This window comes from Plodia interpunctella, chromosome 2, assembly GCF_027563975.2.
Source record: "Plodia interpunctella isolate USDA-ARS_2022_Savannah chromosome 2, ilPloInte3.2, whole genome shotgun sequence".
Classification (NCBI taxonomy): Eukaryota; Metazoa; Arthropoda; class Insecta; order Lepidoptera; family Pyralidae; genus Plodia; species Plodia interpunctella.
Genome location: NC_071295.1, coordinates 1,871,877 through 1,894,059, shown reverse-complemented (window position 1 = coordinate 1,894,059; position 22,183 = coordinate 1,871,877). Strand labels below are relative to the sequence as shown.

At 35.3% G+C, this 22,183-nt stretch overlaps 3 protein-coding genes across 6 annotated transcripts in view; 1 reads left to right on the top strand and 2 right to left on the bottom strand.

Moving 5' to 3' along the window:
* LOC128677517 (uncharacterized protein) overlaps positions 1 to 1,487 on the bottom strand; it is a 54,183-nt gene extending 52,696 nt beyond the window's left edge. The window contains exon 1 of the mRNA XM_053758441.2: positions 1,304 to 1,487. The gene's annotated coding sequence lies outside the window, so the exon portion shown is untranslated. The remainder of the gene's footprint in view (positions 1 to 1,303) is intronic.
* A 3,968-nt stretch (positions 1,488 to 5,455) lies between these two features.
* On the top strand, positions 5,456 to 13,188 carry LOC128679424 (uncharacterized protein). Of its 4 annotated transcripts, none has more exons than XM_053761675.1 (6): positions 5,456 to 5,627; positions 6,052 to 6,268; positions 8,876 to 8,978; positions 10,307 to 10,569; positions 11,712 to 11,834; positions 12,408 to 13,188. In XM_053761675.1, the coding sequence occupies exons 2-6, from the start codon at positions 6,054 to 6,056 to the stop codon at positions 12,523 to 12,525; spliced, it is 822 nt and encodes a 273-aa protein (XP_053617650.1). In that variant the 5' UTR covers positions 5,456 to 5,627; positions 6,052 to 6,053; the 3' UTR covers positions 12,526 to 13,188. The 4 variants fall into 4 exon arrangements, with proteins under 4 accessions (XP_053617650.1, XP_053617658.1, XP_053617677.1 ...); XM_053761683.1 differs by having other exon boundaries at positions 5,474 to 5,525; XM_053761702.1 differs by lacking the exons at positions 5,456 to 5,627; positions 6,052 to 6,268 and adding exons at positions 7,192 to 7,277; positions 8,042 to 8,124.
* A 56-nt stretch (positions 13,189 to 13,244) lies between these two features.
* On the bottom strand, positions 13,245 to 22,183 carry LOC128679418 (epidermal retinol dehydrogenase 2-like). The gene is made up of 7 exons (XM_053761661.2): positions 21,994 to 22,183; positions 19,673 to 19,820; positions 18,047 to 18,198; positions 16,963 to 17,140; positions 15,361 to 15,549; positions 14,388 to 14,570; positions 13,245 to 13,626 (listed from the first exon to the last, which is right to left on the bottom strand). Coding segments are annotated over exons 1-7 (948 nt in total). The 5' UTR covers positions 21,996 to 22,183; the 3' UTR covers positions 13,245 to 13,530.

Below are 22,183 nucleotides of genomic sequence, written 5' to 3'. Positions count from 1 at the left end.
TGCTGTACCTTACTCTTTTAACATCACTGTATCACACTGTTCTAAAGAATGATGGTAATCTTTCCCATAAGCGACCAAAGATCACATTGCCATTCCAATAATTTTATCAAGGTGGACTAAAATCAGGCTGGTCACCAAATCTTCAAAATTTTAAGGTTTATTTTTTAAGCCGATCCTAGGATTCACTCTGTCACACACAACAATGAGAATCACTATCTATAATCACAAATGTAATAGCAAACTGTATTATGGCATAATTATAACTTAACTTACACATAACAGTTTACGCATAACTATTTGAGGTATGCCAAAAATTAATTATGCCTTAGACCTATTATGCCAAAATAGTATTTTATGTTACAAAAACCGGTATGCCAAAGAACAATAGGACAAAATAAATTATGTGAAATGGGACCACAGATAACAGATATCTAATAAATTAATAAATTCCAATTTCAAATGATGCATCACTGAATAAAATATTATACATTATATTATACATTCATGGCAAAATACCCATACAATGCAGGGATTTTTCAGTTTTCAATTAATTTAATTGTGAAATTAATCAGCTAAGAAAAAAAGTTTAAATCAGTAAATTTACATGAAAAATGCAATGTCCATTGTAGAAGATGTTATTGAAAAACATTTTAGTTTAATTAAAGTGAAGAAGGTTTTAAAATATAATTCTGATATGATTTGTAATTGTTGAAAAAAAAAATAGGAATCCTGCTAGCAATGTTTTTTTAAAATTAATAAATAAACAAAATATTATCTAATGCTGGGAACAAAGACATGACAGTTAAGTGGAGCAAGGATGTCTCAAACAATCATAAAGATCTTTTTCAAAAATATCCCCCATTTAAAAATATACTTATACATTTATATACTAAAGTTTTGTGGGTGAAAATTTACTGTATAAGAACTTTAAATAAAGTCGGCCTAAATGTTGAAATTTAAAATTGAATACTCCCAAGTATGGTTTAGGTTAGGTTAAACTTCTAGGGTTAAATATCTTTGTTCTATATTATTACTTTATTAATTTTTATGTATCAAACACAATTATGAATACATTATTTATTGATTGGTAAACATAGAATATATACTAATTGTTGTCTCAGTCATATTTTCGTAAACATTACACACACATATCCAGAGATAAGTCTTTATAATAACATTGATCAGCAAACAATGGGCTGTAATTTGGATATATGGAATATGTAATGAAGAGCAAAAAAGATAAACTAAACAGAACCTTGGTATCTATTACCAAAGCACTCATTAGACCAAAAACACAGCTTACCTGGATAAAACCCCTGTCTGAGAAGCCAAATTATCAAAAACAAAGCCTTACAACACACGCTTGTTTAATGATAAACACACAATAACACTCGTTTCGACGATATTTTATAGTTAAAGCACAAAAAGTAACCACAGCAACAAATCCGGAATGCAGGTACCTATGCTATGTTTTTTGTTTGTTGTATTGAATCGGTTTGTCAGTGGGTGTTGTTGACGTTTGACGTCTGGTTGGCAAATATGACATTTTGTTCCCAATACAACTTCATGTTAGTGCGTTTAGTTTTTAGTTAGTACCTCCTAAGATACCTTCTAGGCCCCCAACAGCTAACACCGATGGAACATGCGCCGCTCGGCATCGTTGTTGGCAACATGAATTTAGTAAGTAGTTCGTACAACCTACTAATTCCATGGTCAGCAATGTGTGGTAACCGAAACATAATGTTTACCCGACAATTATATAATTTACGGTAGCTTTTCTATCCTTCCATACATTTTCGCGAAACAGTTCTACTATAGGTATTGTATAGTTTGTAGAGGTTTAGCCGTGAAAGAGAAGATAAAAGAGAAGCAAGTCAAGCCTTCCCGTTCTATGAAATATGTATTTCCATTTTACTAATACATGAATGTGTGTATTACCTATATATAAATATATGAGAAGAAACGAAAAGAGCACTGACATTATTTTGGCCCTCATCACGTGCACAGCCCAAACTGCTGTTTTGTATATATGTGTATATATTGTTATCATTTGGTTACACTCGTCCGTGGTTTATATAAGGTTGGTGTGCGCTATATCGCTCTGTTACAAATAAAATAAAAAATCTTTTGTTTTACTTTATTCAAAAGTAGATCCTTGCTTTAACTTTGTTGTTGAACTCTATTTAGCCAAGCACTAACAAAACGCCGCGCGGACAGCCAGCCCCCGCGACTCATCTGGTTAGCAGCTAACTTCATAGTCACCTACTCAAGAAATCAAGAACTGTTAGTTCAACGCAATACTGATAGATGTCGCTGCCAACTGGCTAGAAACTTGGGAATATCAGACTTACAAAAAAAAAGAAGTTATCCTAATACGCATGTGGAATCATCGCCGAAATCAGAAATTTCCTTTGATTTTAGCCACCATTATGCTGGGTAGGTACACCTATCGCCGAAATCAGACAGATGCCGACGCGAATGAATGAACAATGCGTGCTTTGTACGAGAGCATATTTACCGCAAAGAAAAACCAGCAATGTACCTAAACCTACCTATGGCGAATCCGCCAAACATGCATGAAAAAGTTATGTTACACTTTAATGTTGAAATACAGTATGTTTTGGCACTAAATATCACACTTATATTGTCAGAACCAGACAAATTAAATTTTAACTTAGGTAGAGTAAGTATACCTACCTATGTTTTAACTTTTTATGCACAAAAAGTAGTACTTCCCTACTAACGTTAAGGTGGCAAAACGGCAAAATACCGTGGGCTGTGCCGTATCTATATAATACAGATCTAAGTATAATATAAAAGTAAGATATTTTATTTATTTATTTTGTAATTTCATGCAATAAAGTATTTACATTATATATTACATTATAGAGAATCTAATGATTGTATTTTTCAATGGAGAACTTAATAATAACTTTATTAAGTTTAACTTCCTCATTTCAAATTTAATTTAGTTTTTATGTATGAACCAACTGAATCACTGTGAAAGCAGTGTTCTGTTTGTTTGAAAGTAGGGCACACATTATTAGGCAAAACTGTTCAATAAGTACCACTGTACTACTGCCGAAATCGGTATCCTAGCAACTCATAGCAGCGAACAATTCGTACGCATTCTTTGCGTTAAATCATATGTAGCATTATACTATAATGTATGTGTATAGTACAGTACAGTGTATTGTGAACATAGAAGCATAAATCACGCGAGTAAGTACGATATTGCTGTTCCTTTCTGGTCGTTCCAATTTCAAATTACAGACATTAACAGTTTTTGGCGGTTCATGCGCTGATCGATAGTGCTTTGTTATTTTTAGGACCTGTCAGTTTTATGTTTGGATGGGGTTTTGAACGCAAGATTTAGGTTCTAATAGGATGATAAAGACAAAATATTTCAAAACAAAAATTAATTGAATTAATGGAGATCTCAGCTCAAATTAAATTTCGCTTGTACGAGTATAGGTAGCTGTGAGGCATCCTGAGAACAAAGGGGTATATTGCATAATTTACTTAGGTATGTCATTTTGTCACAGACAATTTGCCAAGGCAAATAGATGTTATAATGACATGTATTAATAGTTAAATTAAGTGAATTAATGAAAAAAGTGAATTTGCTACGCCAACTAAGTACTCTTATTGACAAATGATTATAGGCAAGTCGACTAAGTATAATCCGAACAAAGAAAGTTGTAATGAACGAGTAAACCTGGGGAAAAAATGCATAAAATCCATTCTAAGACAAAGATTATTTATTTGCAAAACATGAGTTTAAATTTTTTTACAATGTGGTGAAAAGAATAACTTAATCCTACATGTCTCACCGTCCACGGGTATGTAAATTTAAATTGAGAGCATGCTATCATCCCGCAAAACAAAATCTAACTAATAAAAGTAACTAAATTAATTAATTTTTTATCTGAGTCTATAAAAAAAATCGTTCAAATTATAATAACATTTATCAATCAGTCACTAAGGACCTGAGGTGCTTTTTAAATAAATTTAAATAAATTTATATATCTACAAATATTATTTGATTTATTTATAAATCTAATATTATAAATGCGAACGCCTATCTATCTGTTGCGCTTTCATGGCTAAAATTCCGTTTAAACATAGGCTACTTTTTTTCCAAAAGTCAACCCTCAAATGACTATAGTTTGTATGACAATCGTGTTCCGCTTTCGCAGATAAATTCACGCGGGTGAAGCCGCGGGCAAGAGCTAGTATACTTATATCAATATTTACTACCTAGTCTCTCACTATCATCTGAGCTGAGTAAGACGGAAGCACATAGTCAGACATTTACATAAATCAAAAATTTACTATACTTACTTACGAAATTAGGTAGTTTACGCAAAACGGAACCGTACGAGTGAAGGCACATCTGGAGTTGGTCTGCTACGTCACTGTGGTCATTAACATGAAGTCAGCAACAAATTCGCGAGTTCCACACGCCTGCTTTAGCTAGGACTAAGTACCTACCTAGTAGGATAAGTACTAAGCACAGTAACTTTTCTTCTTTCTAAACTCTCGATCAGTTGTTAGTAGTAGCTAAAGCGGATTTCCAAAAATTCCTATAAGACCGAAGGCATGGACAAAATCCAGTTTAGTAACAATGCATGTGACATCGCGTGTCACATTATGCATTTATATTTCTCTGCATACGAAGTATATAGCGTGCGTGTGGAGATAACATCTAATAGACCAATACAATTCTGAATAACACTGATTTAGGTCGAAATGATGACGGAGTAAGATGGAGGCTATATGCGAAAACGCAGCGAAGTTCTGATGAAAATGTTATGTTATATTACATAGATAAAATAAATATATTTGTCTATTTTAATCATCTTCCATTAATTATTAAGATTAACAAAAGCTAGTGAGAAAAGTACAAGGGATTCGGATGTCAATTCATTACTCGTATGCTGGAACACCATACACAATAGTTACTTATAGAATACATTCTTGAACAGATTCGTACTTCAGCTCTCGATGGGTTAAACAGGATAATAGAAATTTCATTAAATTTTAAAATACAGACAAAGTCAAACATACATATATACAAAGTCACAAACTGGCCTGTGGAAGTTGCTTACATTCTTTCATCTGCTAGCACAGGCCTTTTAGATAACTGTCTGCTAAAAAAGAGATGAACACAATTTTTACAAACAAGCTTGGTTAAATTCTCTTTCAAATAAAAATACTAGATCAAAACTGGTTCAGCCGTTTGACTGCTCTCGGACTGACATACAGGTACACAGACACGTTAAACTTGTAACCCTTCTGACGTTGGGGGTTAAAACAAAAAAGTGTTAATGGACGTAGTTAGGAAAGAATTTTGGAAGAGGTAGGTACTTAGTTCATTGATTTGATGAATGTTAAAATCCCCAAAAAATCTTGGGGAGTTTTAAAACTTCGTTATCTTATGTTTCAGGGCTAGATAGCTAATTCGGAAGTTTGGTAATTAGCTAAATGATCGTTATCGAGCTACCCTACGCTACTGGTGCGAGGTACGGCCTGGAAGGCTGCCTGTAGTCTTATAGCAGATAATTATAGGACATTTATACAGCTATATCAGTTTGATCGTTACCGCTGTGCATTAGGCGATCAAGGTACATTTTTAAACAGAATTTACAATATTTGCAACGCTTTTTTGCTGTTGTGGTTCCTAAAACTTATCGTAGTGTATCTACGACTTGTTTATTTTTAGTTCATATATTGAAGACAATTTTCATACATTTTCCTTTCTATCCTGAACTTCTGTTAGCTAGAAAGAGATTTCACGTATGTCTTCATTTCTAGATCATTTGCAAAACTAAAAGTTTGGCAAACTGTTCGACGACAGTGTGGAGCCGACATTAGCTATATCCTGCCGAGCAAACTCCATCCATCTCTTCATCTTTCACCATTCATACATATCCTATATTGTTCTTCTGCCTTCTCTTATAGTACGTCAAATATACTGTAGCTTAAATAAACAATGTGAATTTACTTGGAATAAATTTTTGACAACACTAATTTTGTTGTTTCTTACAGCCATGGCGTCGAAACAGCAGCAATCGTTGAGTATCACAGCCACAACGATAGCCCTACGTGGTGTGAGGATCTTCCTCAACGCCGGCCGTGCTGCAGCAGAGAGGAGAGTCCCTGAAACTCCAGCTCCGAAGGCCAAGAGGCCAAAATCTGTTGTACAGGGGACCAGGCCGCCGCAGAAGGTTTTCGATACCCTCGCGAAGACAACCAGGTTTAACAAGTAAAGATGATTTAAATTTCCTGTTATTTTTACTGAATATTCTCCAGTGTCAATCATTAATGCCTGTTATCCTGCACGCTTTTGTGTTTGATTGTTTGGATATTCTGCTACCACCTGGGTTTTGCAGAAAGGACAAACTCAACAAATGCTGGCTTAATGCCGCCAGGTACGATATGCGTGCCAATGGTCTGATAACTAAATATGCCGAAGGTCGTGCGCAATGAAGATAAAAAGCAAGGAAGTAGACTCTGCATGGGCTCCGACGCTCAATGGCGGTGGTAGAAACTATGACAACGCTAAGACAATAAGAGGGAGATGCATGGTTTTATACTACACTGATTCACTTCTAATCCTCAAATAAAAGTTCTTTGGTCATGTGGTTTCCGCCTCATGGTGCCACTCACTCTTGAATGTCGTACAAGGGATAAAAAAAAAAAATGGTTGCCTGTAAAGTCGGTTTACGGGCGAAGATTTTACGTGACAACGTCTTTTTACGCGCGCGGCAGACCGATCATAGTTGAGTGGGAGAGAGACGCAAGGCATTCGGCGGGCCTCTCTCGAGTTCGGTGACTCATCGTAACGTTACCGGGCGTTACACTTTTTCATAAGTGACTCCCAGCCGCAACCTAATTTAAGACGTTGTCACGTCAAAAACCTTAAAAGATGAAATTCTATGGTGTTAAGCAATAACATAGATTCACGAATTCATTGCCTCAATAAGTTTCTAAATATAATCAGCGTGACTAAAGCACTAAACTACAGGTCTACAGTCTACAGGTACAGTGAACAGCATATCAGCCTAACCAGGTCTTTGAAAATTATTCCCTATTACTATTGAGTTCAATGCGTGGCATCTTGTGGTTGACTGTACAATACCAAAGCTTTTCCGTGAGCTTTCATATTCCGGCAGTAGAGCGTAGAGCGCCGGACAGCAGACTCGCGGCATGCCTCACAAAAAGCTCAAGGAGAAAACTTTAGACGCTTTGTACAAAAGCACGCATTTCTCTAAGTGAGTTCGTTGTGGTTGTAAATTCTGTGATAATAAAGTTCGTGGTGTAAATTTAATACAAAATTATTTTATTGTTAAATCAAATGTTACGAAAATAGTTACGAATACTAACTCTCGACAAAAAATAATTTTATATTTTTTGTCGAGCGTTAATAATCATGAACTTTTCTTTTTGCATTATTTATTTATCAGATTAATATAAAAAATATAACTTGCAATTAGTACAGCTGTCTCTGCACCTACACGAAAGCATACAAATTGACAAAAAAAAAAAAACAAAACATTTCGGTGTTTAAAAATTAAAAGTTCACTTTAAATCAGCGAGACATTATTAGAGTTCTTTTATGAGAGAAAACTTATTTCATAAATTCCACTTATATCTATATACATACGTACTGCAGATACTGTTTTTTCAATTTTTGTTATTTGTTAATCAACTTTTTTATCAAGTTTTATTTTGTATACAATTAAAATGGAAATGGTAATTTATTTTGTTTGTTAGTTATATGCCATATAAGTACTACATTTTGAAATTTTAAAAGATTAAAAAGTTTTTCGCAACCTGGATAATTATTGTATAAAGTAGCTGCCTCGGTATTAGTAGATACGCATGTTCAATCCCTGTTGGACTCCGATATTTTTATCCAAATAAATTTAAAAAAATCAGAATGGCTCCTTTCTTCACCCAAGATTTCTTCACTCACATCACTTCTTTCTTATTTGCTTTTATTTTTAGTAGTATCAAAAATCCGCTTGTTTTACAGAGATAGTTGCACGCCACAAAAATGCAACGAAAACTGAAGGAGAAAACTTTACTCACTTTGCTTAAAAACACAAGCTTTGATAAGTAAGTAAGCTCTTGTAACTAATAACTATAATTAAAAAAAACCCGTCGCTGTGTTCTAATATCTAAAAATTCAAACCCCATTAGAACAAAAACTGTATCTAAGTACATTTTACCATTTCTAAAGTCGATGAACGCATCATTCAATAACTTGGCTAGTTGTCCTTTTGTCATTCAATAATTTAACCATTGTTGAATGCGATAGATCCAACGTTTTGATCGGCGTATGGTTAATAATTGGTCTGCTTATAAAACTATTCTTTGATTCACCATAATTTGATTCTGAAAGGCTTTCTTTTTTCTCGTAAATAGGCTAGAGTTTATCCATTTAGGAGCTACTATGTCATAATACATATAAACTGACAATACTCAACGGACCACACTAAGCAAGTACATAAACTGTCACAACACAACACTTAGGTGTGTTCGCAGATGAAAATTTCTTATCACAGGTATATTTAGTCGCGTTGGGAATCGATCAGTAATTTTACGAAACAGTCATTGTCCTAATGACTCCAGGACCTCCATATTTGGAGGTCTTTGTGACCACTACGCCACGGAGGTCGTCAAACATTATACATATACAAAGAAACGACAAAATTCTCGAAGGACACTGTCGAAGTTTGAAAATACAGCTTTTATGGTTCAATTTATTCTGTCATTAAATGCAGGATGAACATCGGAACACGAACATTACCTACAATATTTATCAGTAGTTGACATCGTAGGTAATAACAATGATGTTTTATTACAGAAATGAGTTGGAGGCTTTATTCTCCATGTACAAAAAGCTGGTGATGTCGGCGCAGGCCACAGCTCCGCCGGCAGCCATAGGACAAGCTCCAGCTAAAGTTGATGTGAGTTACACGAGACTACTCAACGCATACGCACGTGGCGTGTCATGAACAAAAATCCCCTCATCATCATCATCATGTTAATTTACTATGCTTCAATTCTAGATACTATACGACGTCCACTATAAAAAAAAAAACAAACTAAAATTCGTAGAAATTTTTAGGTTATCTGAAAAATTTCCATGAAATTAGTAGGTAGGTAACTCCGTACAACGAAGTACTTACTAAATCCATGAAATTTTCTTATTATCGAAAAGGTGTCATTTTGGAGGCGAGGTCTTATTGTCTTTAAAAATAGTTTTCGTAGCATCGAAGTTATCGTGCGGCACGGTTGGATTGGATATGCTTTTCAAATTTACTGACTGCTCTCATTTGAAAATAGCATTTTTAGAACTACTGTCTACCACTTACTCATAATTTTTGTATTCCAGACTTATTTAAGATCGCACAAACCTTAGAGATGAACTTAAGTTACACTCATCCCACATGTATATAGGTATAATCATTATATCTATATAAACATAATTTGCCAGTTCCCATGAATCCAAGGAAAGTTTTACCATAAATCATGTCCGTAGAATGTATGATGTGTACGCACGCGACGCAATCAGATTTTGGAAACAAAAGACGAACAATTGGCCTCGATGGAACAAAACACAACACAACTTGACCTAAATTAAATTATCTAGTCAAAGAAACTTATAGAAGAAAAAAATTAATTATACAAGTGTGTGGATATGGAGGCGAAACAGAGTGTGTAATGATCAAAGGATGCGTCCTTTGATCATTACATATGTCATTACCTCATATCGTACGAGGTATTTTCAAACGACAATGTAATAAGTCATAATACGTCTATTAAAACACTTGTTTCTTAATATATTGAGCTCACGTGTATATAATAGTAGATTATATTTCGACTTCGTCCTCTAGATTAGCAAATTTATAAATACTTTTATTTACTTGTAATGGGTGCTCAGCGATCGCCATACATTTATTTTTTTTTAACACCACAGGTGAATGTCAAGGTTTTCACTTCCGATTGCGAGAAAACTGACAACGATATTATAAATAAGCATTTAATTATAATATTCGTTGATATATGTATGTGCCTGTTTATCACTATATTACCTATACCTAGCTAAGTAATGTAAATTACTGGCCAATTATAAGTTGATTGCATATTTTGCTCTAGAGCCTTTTACTTTTGTATGAGTGAGTTTTGTACTTTTATTTTACGTTCTTGAACTATAATAAAATTCATAGACGAAGATTTTACTTTGCAGCTCCCAAATCTAATGTCAAACTTAGACAATATATTATATTTTCAGGGTATAGACCAAGGTACATTCCGGGATGTGATGCACAACACCTTCGACCTGGTTACAGAGGAGACTATACTAGAGCGAGCGTGGGTCACGTGGGAGCGCGGTCCCACTGGTGGGGAAGGGGCGTTGAAGTTTGAAGCCTGGGTGCGAGGTCTCAGCATACTCTTGAGAGGAACTGATGAGGAGAGGATGGCGCATTGCTTCGCTGTGTATGACCTGAACAGTGACGGGTTCATTACTAGGGATGAAATGTTTTTGTTGCTCAGGTGAGTCTATTGGTTTTGTGACTGATGAGTCATCACACTGCACAAAAACAATGACTTTTGAGTCATCACACTGCACAAAAATTAGTTTTTTCATGCGCATTTACAATTATCGCAAATAATTTATTTATCAATTTATGCACATAAGAAACTTTTTACAAAATTGTGAATATTTCGAAAACGACTTAACCGATTTTGATGCCCCACACCCCCCATACCTTTTAAATTTCATCAAAATCGGACCATCGGTTCGAAAGTTATCGCGTAACAAACAAACAAACATACATACATACAAAAATGTATTTTTGCCCCAAGTATATGTTAGAACTCGCTCGCTTCGCTCGCTCGGTCAATAAATTACATTATGAAAATGACTTATTTTAAATCTCTTCCCGCGAGATGACATGTGGTAGGTAGGTACGTAGGTAGAGTATTTTTGTATGTATTCATATTTTCTTAAATACGGTCTAAAAAAAGCTTATAGTCACGTACATTATAATATGGCTTATTTATGCTGTTATTTAAATCAATAAAGAATAGTGATACATAGTCTAAGTATTTTAAGATTGATAAAGATTAGCTGTAAGATGGTACTATTATTTACTTATTCAGCCACATTGGTGTAGACAAAACCCCTGTAAATTAATAGTGCTCTATACATACCAATTGACTGAATGGTCATTTAATTTTCACAAATTTCACAGGGTGATTTATTTACATCCTAGTTCAGGCACCTTATTAATTTGTGATCCTTTTATTTATATACTTATTTCTGTTAATTATTATCCTGTAAGAATTGAATAAAGATTTTTTTTTATTCTCACTCGGCTGTCCAACCAATGTCTTGCCTAGCAAGCTATTGGTTGAACAACAAGAGTGGGGATAAAATTAGCGTTTTTTTCGCTTGCTGTAAGTCAAAATACTATATGAATAGTTTAGCTATAGTATAGGCCATAGCTTGCGGTGACCATTCCCCATCAGCATGCGTGTTTGCTTATTCAGTGGTATAAATAAAATTTACTATGGCTTACTGGACAAATGAACTGCAACCTCAAATAATATAAAACCACACAAAAAAAGCCAGTTAAAACCAAACCATATTCTCTCAATAGTCTATTTTCTTTCATCTTTAATAATGTTCCCAGGAACGCCCTGCTAAAGCAGCCTGGTGATGAAGATCCAGATGAAGGTGTGAGGGACCTGGTGGAGCTGGTCCTCAAGAAACTGGACGTGGACAAGGATGGGGCTGTCTCGCTTGATGATTACAGGTAAGTTGACGTTTTTCATTAATGTTTCCACCTTAGAATAGGACTACTCCATATCCCCCGTGGATAACGTACGAAACGATTAAGGGACACTTAGCCTTGGCAGCTGATAAGTAACAATTGCAATCCCAAGGAGGGTTGTCATCAGACAGGCGATCTGTTGTAAAATCTCAGCCGAATCTTCCAAATGTTTAAGTTTATTTTTTACGATGACTCTGCGCTCTGTGGTATCGCAGATAAGATTTTCTTTAACATTTCTTAAAGATCTGAAATATATAAGTAATTTGATCCCGAACTCCTGCATATAATTTGCCAGTTAAAGATATTTGACTGGTTCCAAGGCACACCAAACGATTCCTTCGACCTGAGTGTCTCGGGTATTTTTACTTTAACCCAATACTCTCTCATGACTGAAGCCAGGACGGAACTAGTGGAAAATCAATTCTAACTATGTATTGTCATAAATTGATAATAAAGTCGGTCACGGTGACAACTTCAAACACTTTGAAGTCGCTAGTGTGGGTGTCATAAATTATTACATTTAGAGACCGATTAAGATTTGTTGCTCAATTTCAGACAAGCCGTGGAGCAGGAGCCACTGTTGCTGGAAGCATTTGGTCAATGTCTCCCAACCAGGAGGCAAGCCACGGCCTTCCTCAAGACTCTCAGCGCCAATAACAATAAATCTTCCTAATTATTGCATAAAAATAGCTGTCTACATTCTGAGGAAAATTTCAACTTATGTTTAACTTATCGACAGTGTTATTAAGTAACAATTGTGTTAGAGTTTATTCACTCCGCCTGAAGGCATGGCTTTTACGACTACCTACCGCCATTAAACAAAAATTCGCACACACATTAGAGAGCTAAAATAACCAACCATTGCGCTGCTTTCCTCACGATGTTTTCCTTCAACGGACGCAAGCGTGTTTGAACTTTAACATATGTTTATTCTCAATTTAATGCGACTAGATAGCTTGGCCAAACACAAACTTTACGAAGTTTGTACTTCTATTAGATTTGTCATGTTTCTTTCGGTATAGTTCATAAGTGTACATCAATCTACACGTAAAACTTACAATTTTTCAAATGGTTTTCTGTTCCACAATTGTTAAAAATCTGTAAGGTAGAAAAAGGAATTTTATTTATTCGTGGTATATTTATATAATAAAATTGTATTATAAAAATATACATGAGTTAGAAACCCGAATAAGTAATTGTAAAAAACATTTAATGAAATATTATAGAATTTTATACAACAATTTGCATTTTTCTCACATTAGCACATATTTTTGTGTATTGCACTTTAAACGTTGGTCTTCCTTTCTTGACATTAACAATAATAATACAAAAATATAGGTAATCCAAACATAAACTTAGTCATCACGTGTTAGAAATGAAAGATTTGTGGACTTAGGTAGGTACAACAGCGTTTATTATCGTACAATGAGGAGCCTTAACACTTTACGGAACATTTATCTTAGCACACACGACTGTTACAAGACGAACGACGACACAGACTGACTTGAAAGCGGGCGCGGGAAGCGGGAACACGTGATGCTATCCACGGACTATAGCGACTGCGAGCGCCAATCACGATCGAGGACCGCGAACATTACCAAATAAGGCGCGTTATTAGCGCGTGTCACAGTATAAGTAAAAGCATAGGCATTGCCGCCAGCCCGCAGTATAAATTAATTCAAGGGACGACTGTATCGATACCATCAGGATCCAGGCCAGTGGCAACGAAGTCGTTGGCTACCAAAGCAACGTTGAAGGGTAACATTCTGTACAGCTGAAATGACAAAAAAACCGGCTTCATTTAAGTACAATTAGCACATCGTCTACTTCTTATCGAGTCGACTCGGATTTTGTGAGGCCCAATACAACGTTACACGGGTACTGAACTCCTGCGACTGCATGAAACATACATATACAAAAAAGTGGTAAAGCAATTTATATAATAGGTATGGAAGGTAGGGTAGTGGTAGTAGTAGTGTTGCCGCTCGATAGCCAACTATCGATTGCGTTTCGGTTGACAATCGATAGTTTGAGGAAAAGCAATAGTATCGATAGTTATCGATGGCCGGGTTTAGTGCAGTATTATTGATAAAAAGCAATACTATCGATCTATATTGCAGAAAATACTATTGACAGAAACAATCGATTGAAAAACTATCGATAGTTCGGCAACACTAGTAGGTAGGTAGCGGGAGTAGTTAGCTGTATATATCGCCAGGGATACTTTCAAGACCATAAAGAATGTATGGAAGGAGTTGGGGAAAAAACTCAGAAGAGAGAAATTGGTATTTAATAGGCTTCATCATAGAAAATTCACTCATGTGTTATTCTATCGACGGAATATCTACAGTTCATCAAACTTTTAGAAGACAACATCAAATTTCAGCTTTCTACGCCCAGTAGTTTCCGCTGTGCGTTGTCTGTCAGTCAGTCACTCAGTAACGCAAGAGTTTTTTATATAAAGATTTCCCAATCTATGCGACTCGGCTAGCGACCTGTTATGTACGTTTCTCAAGTGAGTTTTGATCAAATTACCTTAATGCAGTAGTACAAATAACTGGGCACGGTGATCTCCAGGTACTCCCTGCGGATCGCGTCAACGATCTGGTCGGCCGCTTCTTCGGGTTCCACCATCCTCATCAGCGTGGGGAATTTTATGTTAGGTCTGTGGCAGAGACCGGTATTCACCATCGTTGGGCAAATCGTGGTTAGTTTTATCTGAAAACACAAATTTATAAATTAGACACTTCCATTCTTGGAAGATGGAGTCAAGGTGGACAAATAGAACACTGGGTGAATGATCTTAAATGTGGAGCCGATAAGGAATGGATGGGGATAGCGAATGATAGACAAAAGAAGACTCTAAAGGAGGCCTATGTCGACGGACAAACTGATAGAATAAAAAGTGATTAAAGTAAAGAAATATATTCAAGTATAAACACTGAACAATGAACACAGCTAAGTAAATATAAAGGCTTTTTTTATTATTTAACTTGATACTATACAGTGGTCGTATATCGTACGTCGTACATATACAACACCAGCTGCGCCCCGGGGCTTCATTCTGTGGGAATTTCGGGATAAAAAGTACCCTATGTATTTTTCCAGGTTATATTCTCCCTGTGTTCCAATCATTTGTAATATTAGTAGGATTGGCAGACCTTTATATCCCACTACTGGGTATAGTCCTCTCTGTCACGTGTTGATAGAATGTTGTAACTATAATTAACCATAACTCATAAGAACATACTAGGTAGTGTTGACGAACTATTTATAGTTTCAATCGAAAAAGGCCTAAGAAAAATGCCATACTAATAAACTATTGATAAAGAGCAATACTATATCTATATAGTATCGATAGCATAATCGCAGAGAAATATTATCGAAATTATCGATAGTATTCTCGTCATAACAGTTCGATACTATCGATACTATTGCTCTTCCTCAAACTATCGATAGTCAATCGAAACGCAATCGATAGTTGACTATCAAGCGGCAATGAACATACCCCGTTAGTATCCCTTGAGCGGTCTTCGTGTAGTTCCACCTTCAGCGCCTCCATGATGCCTCGCACCGCGTACTTGGACCCGCAGTAAGGGACTATGTTCCTGAGGCCCATGAGACCGGCCATGGAAGCCATGGACACGATGTGGCCTTGGTTGCGCTCGATCATTGTGGGTAGGAAGGCTTGAATGCACTGAAATTAAGACTTTATTTATTAACATACATAATCGATATTCGATTACCATCAAGCTCGCTATACAAGAAAAATGAGGTCATCAAATTTTGCAATTCTATGATTCTAATTTATCATTATCATTACATAAATAAATAAAATAATAAATAAATACATAAGAACAAATCAGACAGATTGAGTTAACCCCAAAGTAAGTTAGAGACTTGTGTTATGGGATACTAACTCAACGATGCTATATTCTCATATACATAATTATATAGATAAACATCCAAGATCCAGGTCAATCTGAAAAAGATCATTTTCCACGTAGACCTGACCGGGGATCGAACACGGGTCCTCCATTGTAGCAGTCTTACATGATGACCATTAGGCCACGGAGGTCGTCGAAACGTACTTATAAAACAAAGTCGCTTCGCGCTGTCTGTCCCTATGTATAATTATATCTTTAAAATTACGCAACGAATTTTGTTGCGGGGTATTAATAGATAGAGATTAAGGGTATTAATACAAGAGGAAGATTTATATGTAGATAACATGTATAATATTGCATGTATCCGTGTGAATCCGGGGCGGTTTGCTAGTTGAGTATAATAGCGACAATTAATTTGCAAAGCCCTAGTTTAAATATTTAAGATCTAATTTATCTACAAAAAATTAAACCAATAAAGAACTATATAAACTCCTGGCTCTGCCTATTCCGTAAGAAACAAATACGTGAAACTGTATCAGTGATAGTTACGAGTATAATATCTTTCCAGTCGATTGGATAGGTGTCCGTTGTAATCCGTAGTGTCGGGTCAGTAATGTTTAATTGTCTGAAACACCATAGATATAAGAACGTAAGTAATTGATGTCAATAAAACAATAATTTGCAAGTCTGGGCAATATAGATACATTGCTTGATTTGAAAACCTTCAAATACTATTTTTTTTTTAATATAAAATTTATTTTTTAAATAGTAAATTTTCTTAGTGACTACACAACCGGGCCGAACTTTGTTTTTATTAATTTTTTTTTACAATTCACAACTATCATTACAGGCTAACCCGATTCGATAGTGGAAAACCTTACAATGTTTCAAAAGAATAAAAACTTACAAAAACATTTAGCCAGAGGCTTATTTCAACAGACGATCAATATGTGATACAGAACGAAAAGAATATTAACAAAATAAACGTAAATTTACACACTCCATTTCCTTATCAATCTGTGCAGTAGAAGGGTCCGAAGGGCGCAGGTGTCGAAGTAGATGATGATAGTACGAACAAGATGGCGGGATGATTTAGACAGGTTTCGGCGTGGTTGACAACAAATGGCACAGGATAAAGACCTTTAGAAGACAGAAGGGGAGGCCTTTGCTCAGCAGTGGGACATAAAATAGAGGCCAAAAAAATATATGTGCAGTAATCTTACCCACAAAACTCCATTGACGTTGATATCCATCATGGTTCTGATCTCTTTCTCACTCTGTTTGAGCAGAGGCCTGCATGGCATGATGCCGGCATTGTTGACGAGGATGGTAACATCGCCAACTTCTTTTTGGACTTTGGATGCTAGCTCAAAGACTGCAGCGCGGTTTGTGACATCGCATCTAAAAGAATATCATAATTTTAATATCGATGAAGGGACGCTGTATTTTCACAGTTTTATATAAGTACGTGTGCGTTGCAATTTTTGATAAGAAATTGCGAATGTTCTGGGCGTAAAATCACTTCAATTAACTTTTTGTATGTTGTATGATTTTATTGGTGCGGATCGGTGCCAGTAACTAGCACACTTGCGTGCCATGCACCGGCACTATACCTATGTATATCATCTATATATAGAAGGCATATCAATGTCGAAAATAATTTAACGTTGTACATACCAGCTACCGGCATGCCAGCTACTTGTCCGTTTTACTTGTATGTATATGTATCTCCCTCGCAAGTAAATAATGTTCTTTTTTACATAGCTTTGCTTATGTTAGTAGAAATTAATATAAGATATTTTATCATCCGGATCTAATGATCCACGCAATCGATGAGAAATAGTTTGACCATCTTCTTCTGTATATGGCATGTATGGATGGTGCACAGAAAAAGAGAACAGTGGTGTTAGTGGGCAGAAAGGACTATTGTTATGAAGAAGTACCAACAAAAACATCTTACTGATATTTGTGTATATGGCATGTATGGATGGTGCACAGAAAAAGAGAACAGTGGTGTTAGTGGGCAGAAAGAAAATTTATTTAAAAGAAAATTTATATTTAAAAAATGGTAAGCCCTTCTGGCATAATAGGGACCAACACTGTTTGAATGAGTTTCTTTCGGCATTTCTTCTCAGCAGTGGTCGTTCCGAAATGCTAGTAGTTTGTAGCTTTGATAAACATCATTTAATTTAGATTATGACGTGAAAAAGTGCCTGTGAAGGCCTAATTTCTGAATAAATGATTTGATTTTGATTTTGATTTTGAAAGGACTATTGTTATGAAGAAGTACCAACAAAAACATCTTACTGATATTTGTAAGCAGATCCTTTCTGGTCCTTGATCATCTTTACTGTTTCCTCATTCCCTGTGGGGTTGACGTCCACACAGACTATCTTCGCTCCTAAATTGCCCAGTCTAAGAGCAATCTCTCTGCCCATGCCATGGCCAGCGCCTGTGATCTGTCAAAAAAAAAAAAACAATAATTTTAGAAATCTGTGGAAATCCCTAGTGCTACTGCCTGGTGGGAAACAGGTGTGATGAAATGAATTTAAAAATCAAACTCAAATACTACTGCACAGCTTTTGATGACATTTTAAACCTCCAGAAGTACCATATGCTACTTTTTTATTATGGTTTTGCTCGACTGAAGTCAGGACGAGTCGCTATGTAAATTATATATTTATGCTATTTACGGGCATGTTGACCAAGTTGCCAAGAACGAGATGAAGAGAAGAGACGTAAGACAGAAAAGCGTGGAAGAAATTAGGAGAGGTTTTTGCCCAGCAGTGGGACAGAAATAGCTAGAAAAAAGTAAAATATAGGTACACTATAGCACTTGCGTACGCCGAATTATTTGTTGATCTATCTATAAATTATGGTTAGTAGGTAGATGGATTCATTCGTCCAGTAGTAAATATGTATGGGATTTATAATGATTAATGAACTAATCATGACAAGACAAGATATTATAAATCTTATCTACTAAGTTTATCTGTACTACTTTACATTTGGATTTTACTCCCTGACATATATATTTTTTGCACATCGAACATTACACGTTACGTAAGAAATTCGATACGATTCGTAAGAAATATCTACTTGATTAGAAAATTATTTGAAAACATTCACATCAATTCTTATTGATGTCGATGTGAATGAGTATTTTTTTTCATGTAAAAGTTAAGCAGTATTTATATCAATATACTCCATAGTTATAACACTTCGAACGAATTATAATATGACTATTTTGTCGTACAATTTATTTGAATTTATTTGACGACGTCAACTTTCAAAATATTCATTATCTGATCTAGTGGATAATATGCCAATATCTGCGGTAAAAAAACATCAGTGATACTCGTAGTGCCCAACACCCCTGATAAAAGTAGACTTTGTCTTGTGTTGGAAGACTTTGTCCGACTGTGTTAAAACACAGTCGGACAAAGTCTACTTTTATCAGGGGTGTTGGGCACTATCACTGATGTTTTTTTACCGCAGATATTGGTATATTATCCACTAGATCAGATAATGAATATTTTGCAGAAAATACATAAATAATGAAACCTACTAATAATATTACAAATGCAAAAGTTATCATGTGTTACCTATATGTGAATGTTGCTCATCATGAAAATTCTACTGAACTCGATAAAATTCAGTACAAGGATAAAATATAATCTGGAATAGAGTAATTTAATTTAATTAAAATCTTACCTGAGTCCCGGGGCGCATAAGAGACAAACCTAAGGAGTGCTTTTCATGTCGTCATGGGTGATATGCATGGCAATGGTCTGTCAATGAAGAATACGAAAGACGGTGCGGATTGGATAAAAAGAAGTAAAAAAGCCTCAGCTACGACTGTGTGTACCTGAAGGGAATAAACCGAAAATGAAAGTGAGAGATACGGTATCGATAATAGTTCTAGATACTTACCAAAACAATGTCTTCGGAAATGTCTTTAGGTTCACGTGGCAAGAAGAAGTTGTAGACAGCTCTAAGTATCTCAAAGATCAGTCTGAGGATGGTCCAGATGATCTCCACGATCAGTCTGATGACGAAGATCACTTGTGGCTCTTCCGCCCTAGAAACAAACACGATAATTTGTAAATTTACTGACTTTTCTTCTTCCCATTATTTGGAGACGGCATTACCCGACTCCAAATAATGGAGTGACACTAAATGTGACCGAACTCACAAACTTATATTAATAAGTCTGTGGGTTCGGTCACAAGTCTGTGGCTGTCGGCTCCTCGTTCGCTTACGCCTGGTTGGTCGATCCTGGATTACATATCATTCAACTGGGTTTGACTCAAGTCTTTGCCTCTCTTTTAGTGCGATAGTGTGAGGGCTCCTTTACGACATGGCAATAACATGCCCGTTGTAAATTTACTGACAAATTAAGGTAGGTCTCGTTGTTCTTTCGGTTTTTACTTCGGCCGATGGTGCTTAAATTTTTATGTATTTGTCTTCAGTTAGTCCGATCATACAAAATCTGTCAGCTAAAAAAACACTAACGGCAACGTTAAATCAAAATTCAAGCGTTCAACGGAGATGTACCTCATATGATATGAGTTGATATGATGCAAAAGTTCTAGATGCGAAGAAAGCACGTTTGATCGACCGCCACTCTGAAGTCAGTAGTTTAACAAGGGAATGGTACTTAAAGTTGGAAATCTAAAGAACTTCTAAAAGGCTTTCAACTTCTTTAACAGGAAATCCCTCGTCGGGAGCCAATTCATTCATTTTCATGTTGGGTTTCAGTTATAGTGGACTACATTTTAGAAATGTTTACGTTAACTTGAAATCGTATAAACTGATTTACCCAAGATACCGTATGTTTATAAATATTATATAACACCTATTGATTTCTTTCTCGTAATTTTAGATGTTTTAAAAAATTAGAAAGTTTGATGAGATTTAGTTCGATAAACTTGCCTCTTGTTTTGAATACTGTAATATGTATGTAATTTATGGACACAAAGTCATTGGATAGATGTATCTACCTATCTAAGTCTACCGTATTCAGACTTTTGTTAGACATTATTAAACTACAGGAGGTATATTTTTTTACGGTATATAGTTATTATAAACGATAGATAGATACTATACATGGTACTAAGATTCGATAATCATTGCGGCAATTTGATAAGTCGATAGTAGACTTAAAATTAATCACCAACATTATACTTTATTAGATAATTAACATTGATAATTAAAAAGTGGGTATTGAGTCATTGTCATCGGTGGAAATCACATGAAAACAACAATGATTCAACTTAAACAATACTCAAGTACCAACATATTTAATTTACATAGCAGTCAACTATGAATTTTCAAACTGTCAACTCAAGCCAAGTATAATGTGTCCTTCCCGGGTTCGCTCCGGTAAAACCATAATAAACATTACACATAAACATTCACACTTCAAAATCTGTTGCGCAGTTTTAAAGATCTAAGCATGCATAGATATAGTCAGCTGGAAGCGACTTTATTGTTTACTGTAAGTGATAGTGATGGTTTAGTAGAAGCGAAGTCCTTTTCTACACTTTTCAACAAATGGTTGGTTAAAAGAACAATATACTATTAACAATTACATTAAATAATGGGCATATTACGTTTAAAATTACTTATAATAACACGTAATTACATGTGTGCTAAAGTGATTAAATATAATTTTCCATCACGTTTTTTTCTTGTCTAAAGAAAATAATATGTTTTTCCTCCACGAACCCAAAACGCGTAAGAAAATTATAAGTATACTAGATGTTGCCCGGGGCTTCGCTTCCGTGGGAATTTTTGAGATAAGATATATAGTAAGCTTGGGTAATGTACTTTTCGAATGGTGAAATAATTTTTTAAATTGGTTCGGTAGCTTTGGAGATTACCCGACTTAAACATAAAAGTCACAAACTCACAAACGCTTGCCTCTTTATAACAATAGTATAGATATAGATTTTATCCATGTTTTTTATTTCTAAGTCCTGTGTTAGCTTCTTTCTATTGTAATACAACAGCGCTTTAGGGGTTTACTATATAATACTGCCAGTAACAAACTTGTGAACACAGTTATGTGGTAAATTTGTTACTGAGATAAAAATTATTACACGACGACGGCGTATAATTTATTTGTATTTATAATTTAGTTTTATATTTATAATTTAATTTAGTTGTTACATAATTTTATCGATAAATTTATCCAATAAAATTAATATATTGTTCTTCAATTACAAAAATTAAAATAATTATTGACTCACATTTTAATGCACTCGATTGGCGATATCCGTCCGTAATTGCTAAACTGACACTAACACGTACATATTAACCCCCGATATTACTAGATAACAAATGATAATGGCCCAGATTAGAGAACAACCGAGCCATTTTGAATTAGTTCTCAACAGAGCAACACAGGAGTTCTGTACTGTAATTAGTGTTAGCACTAAC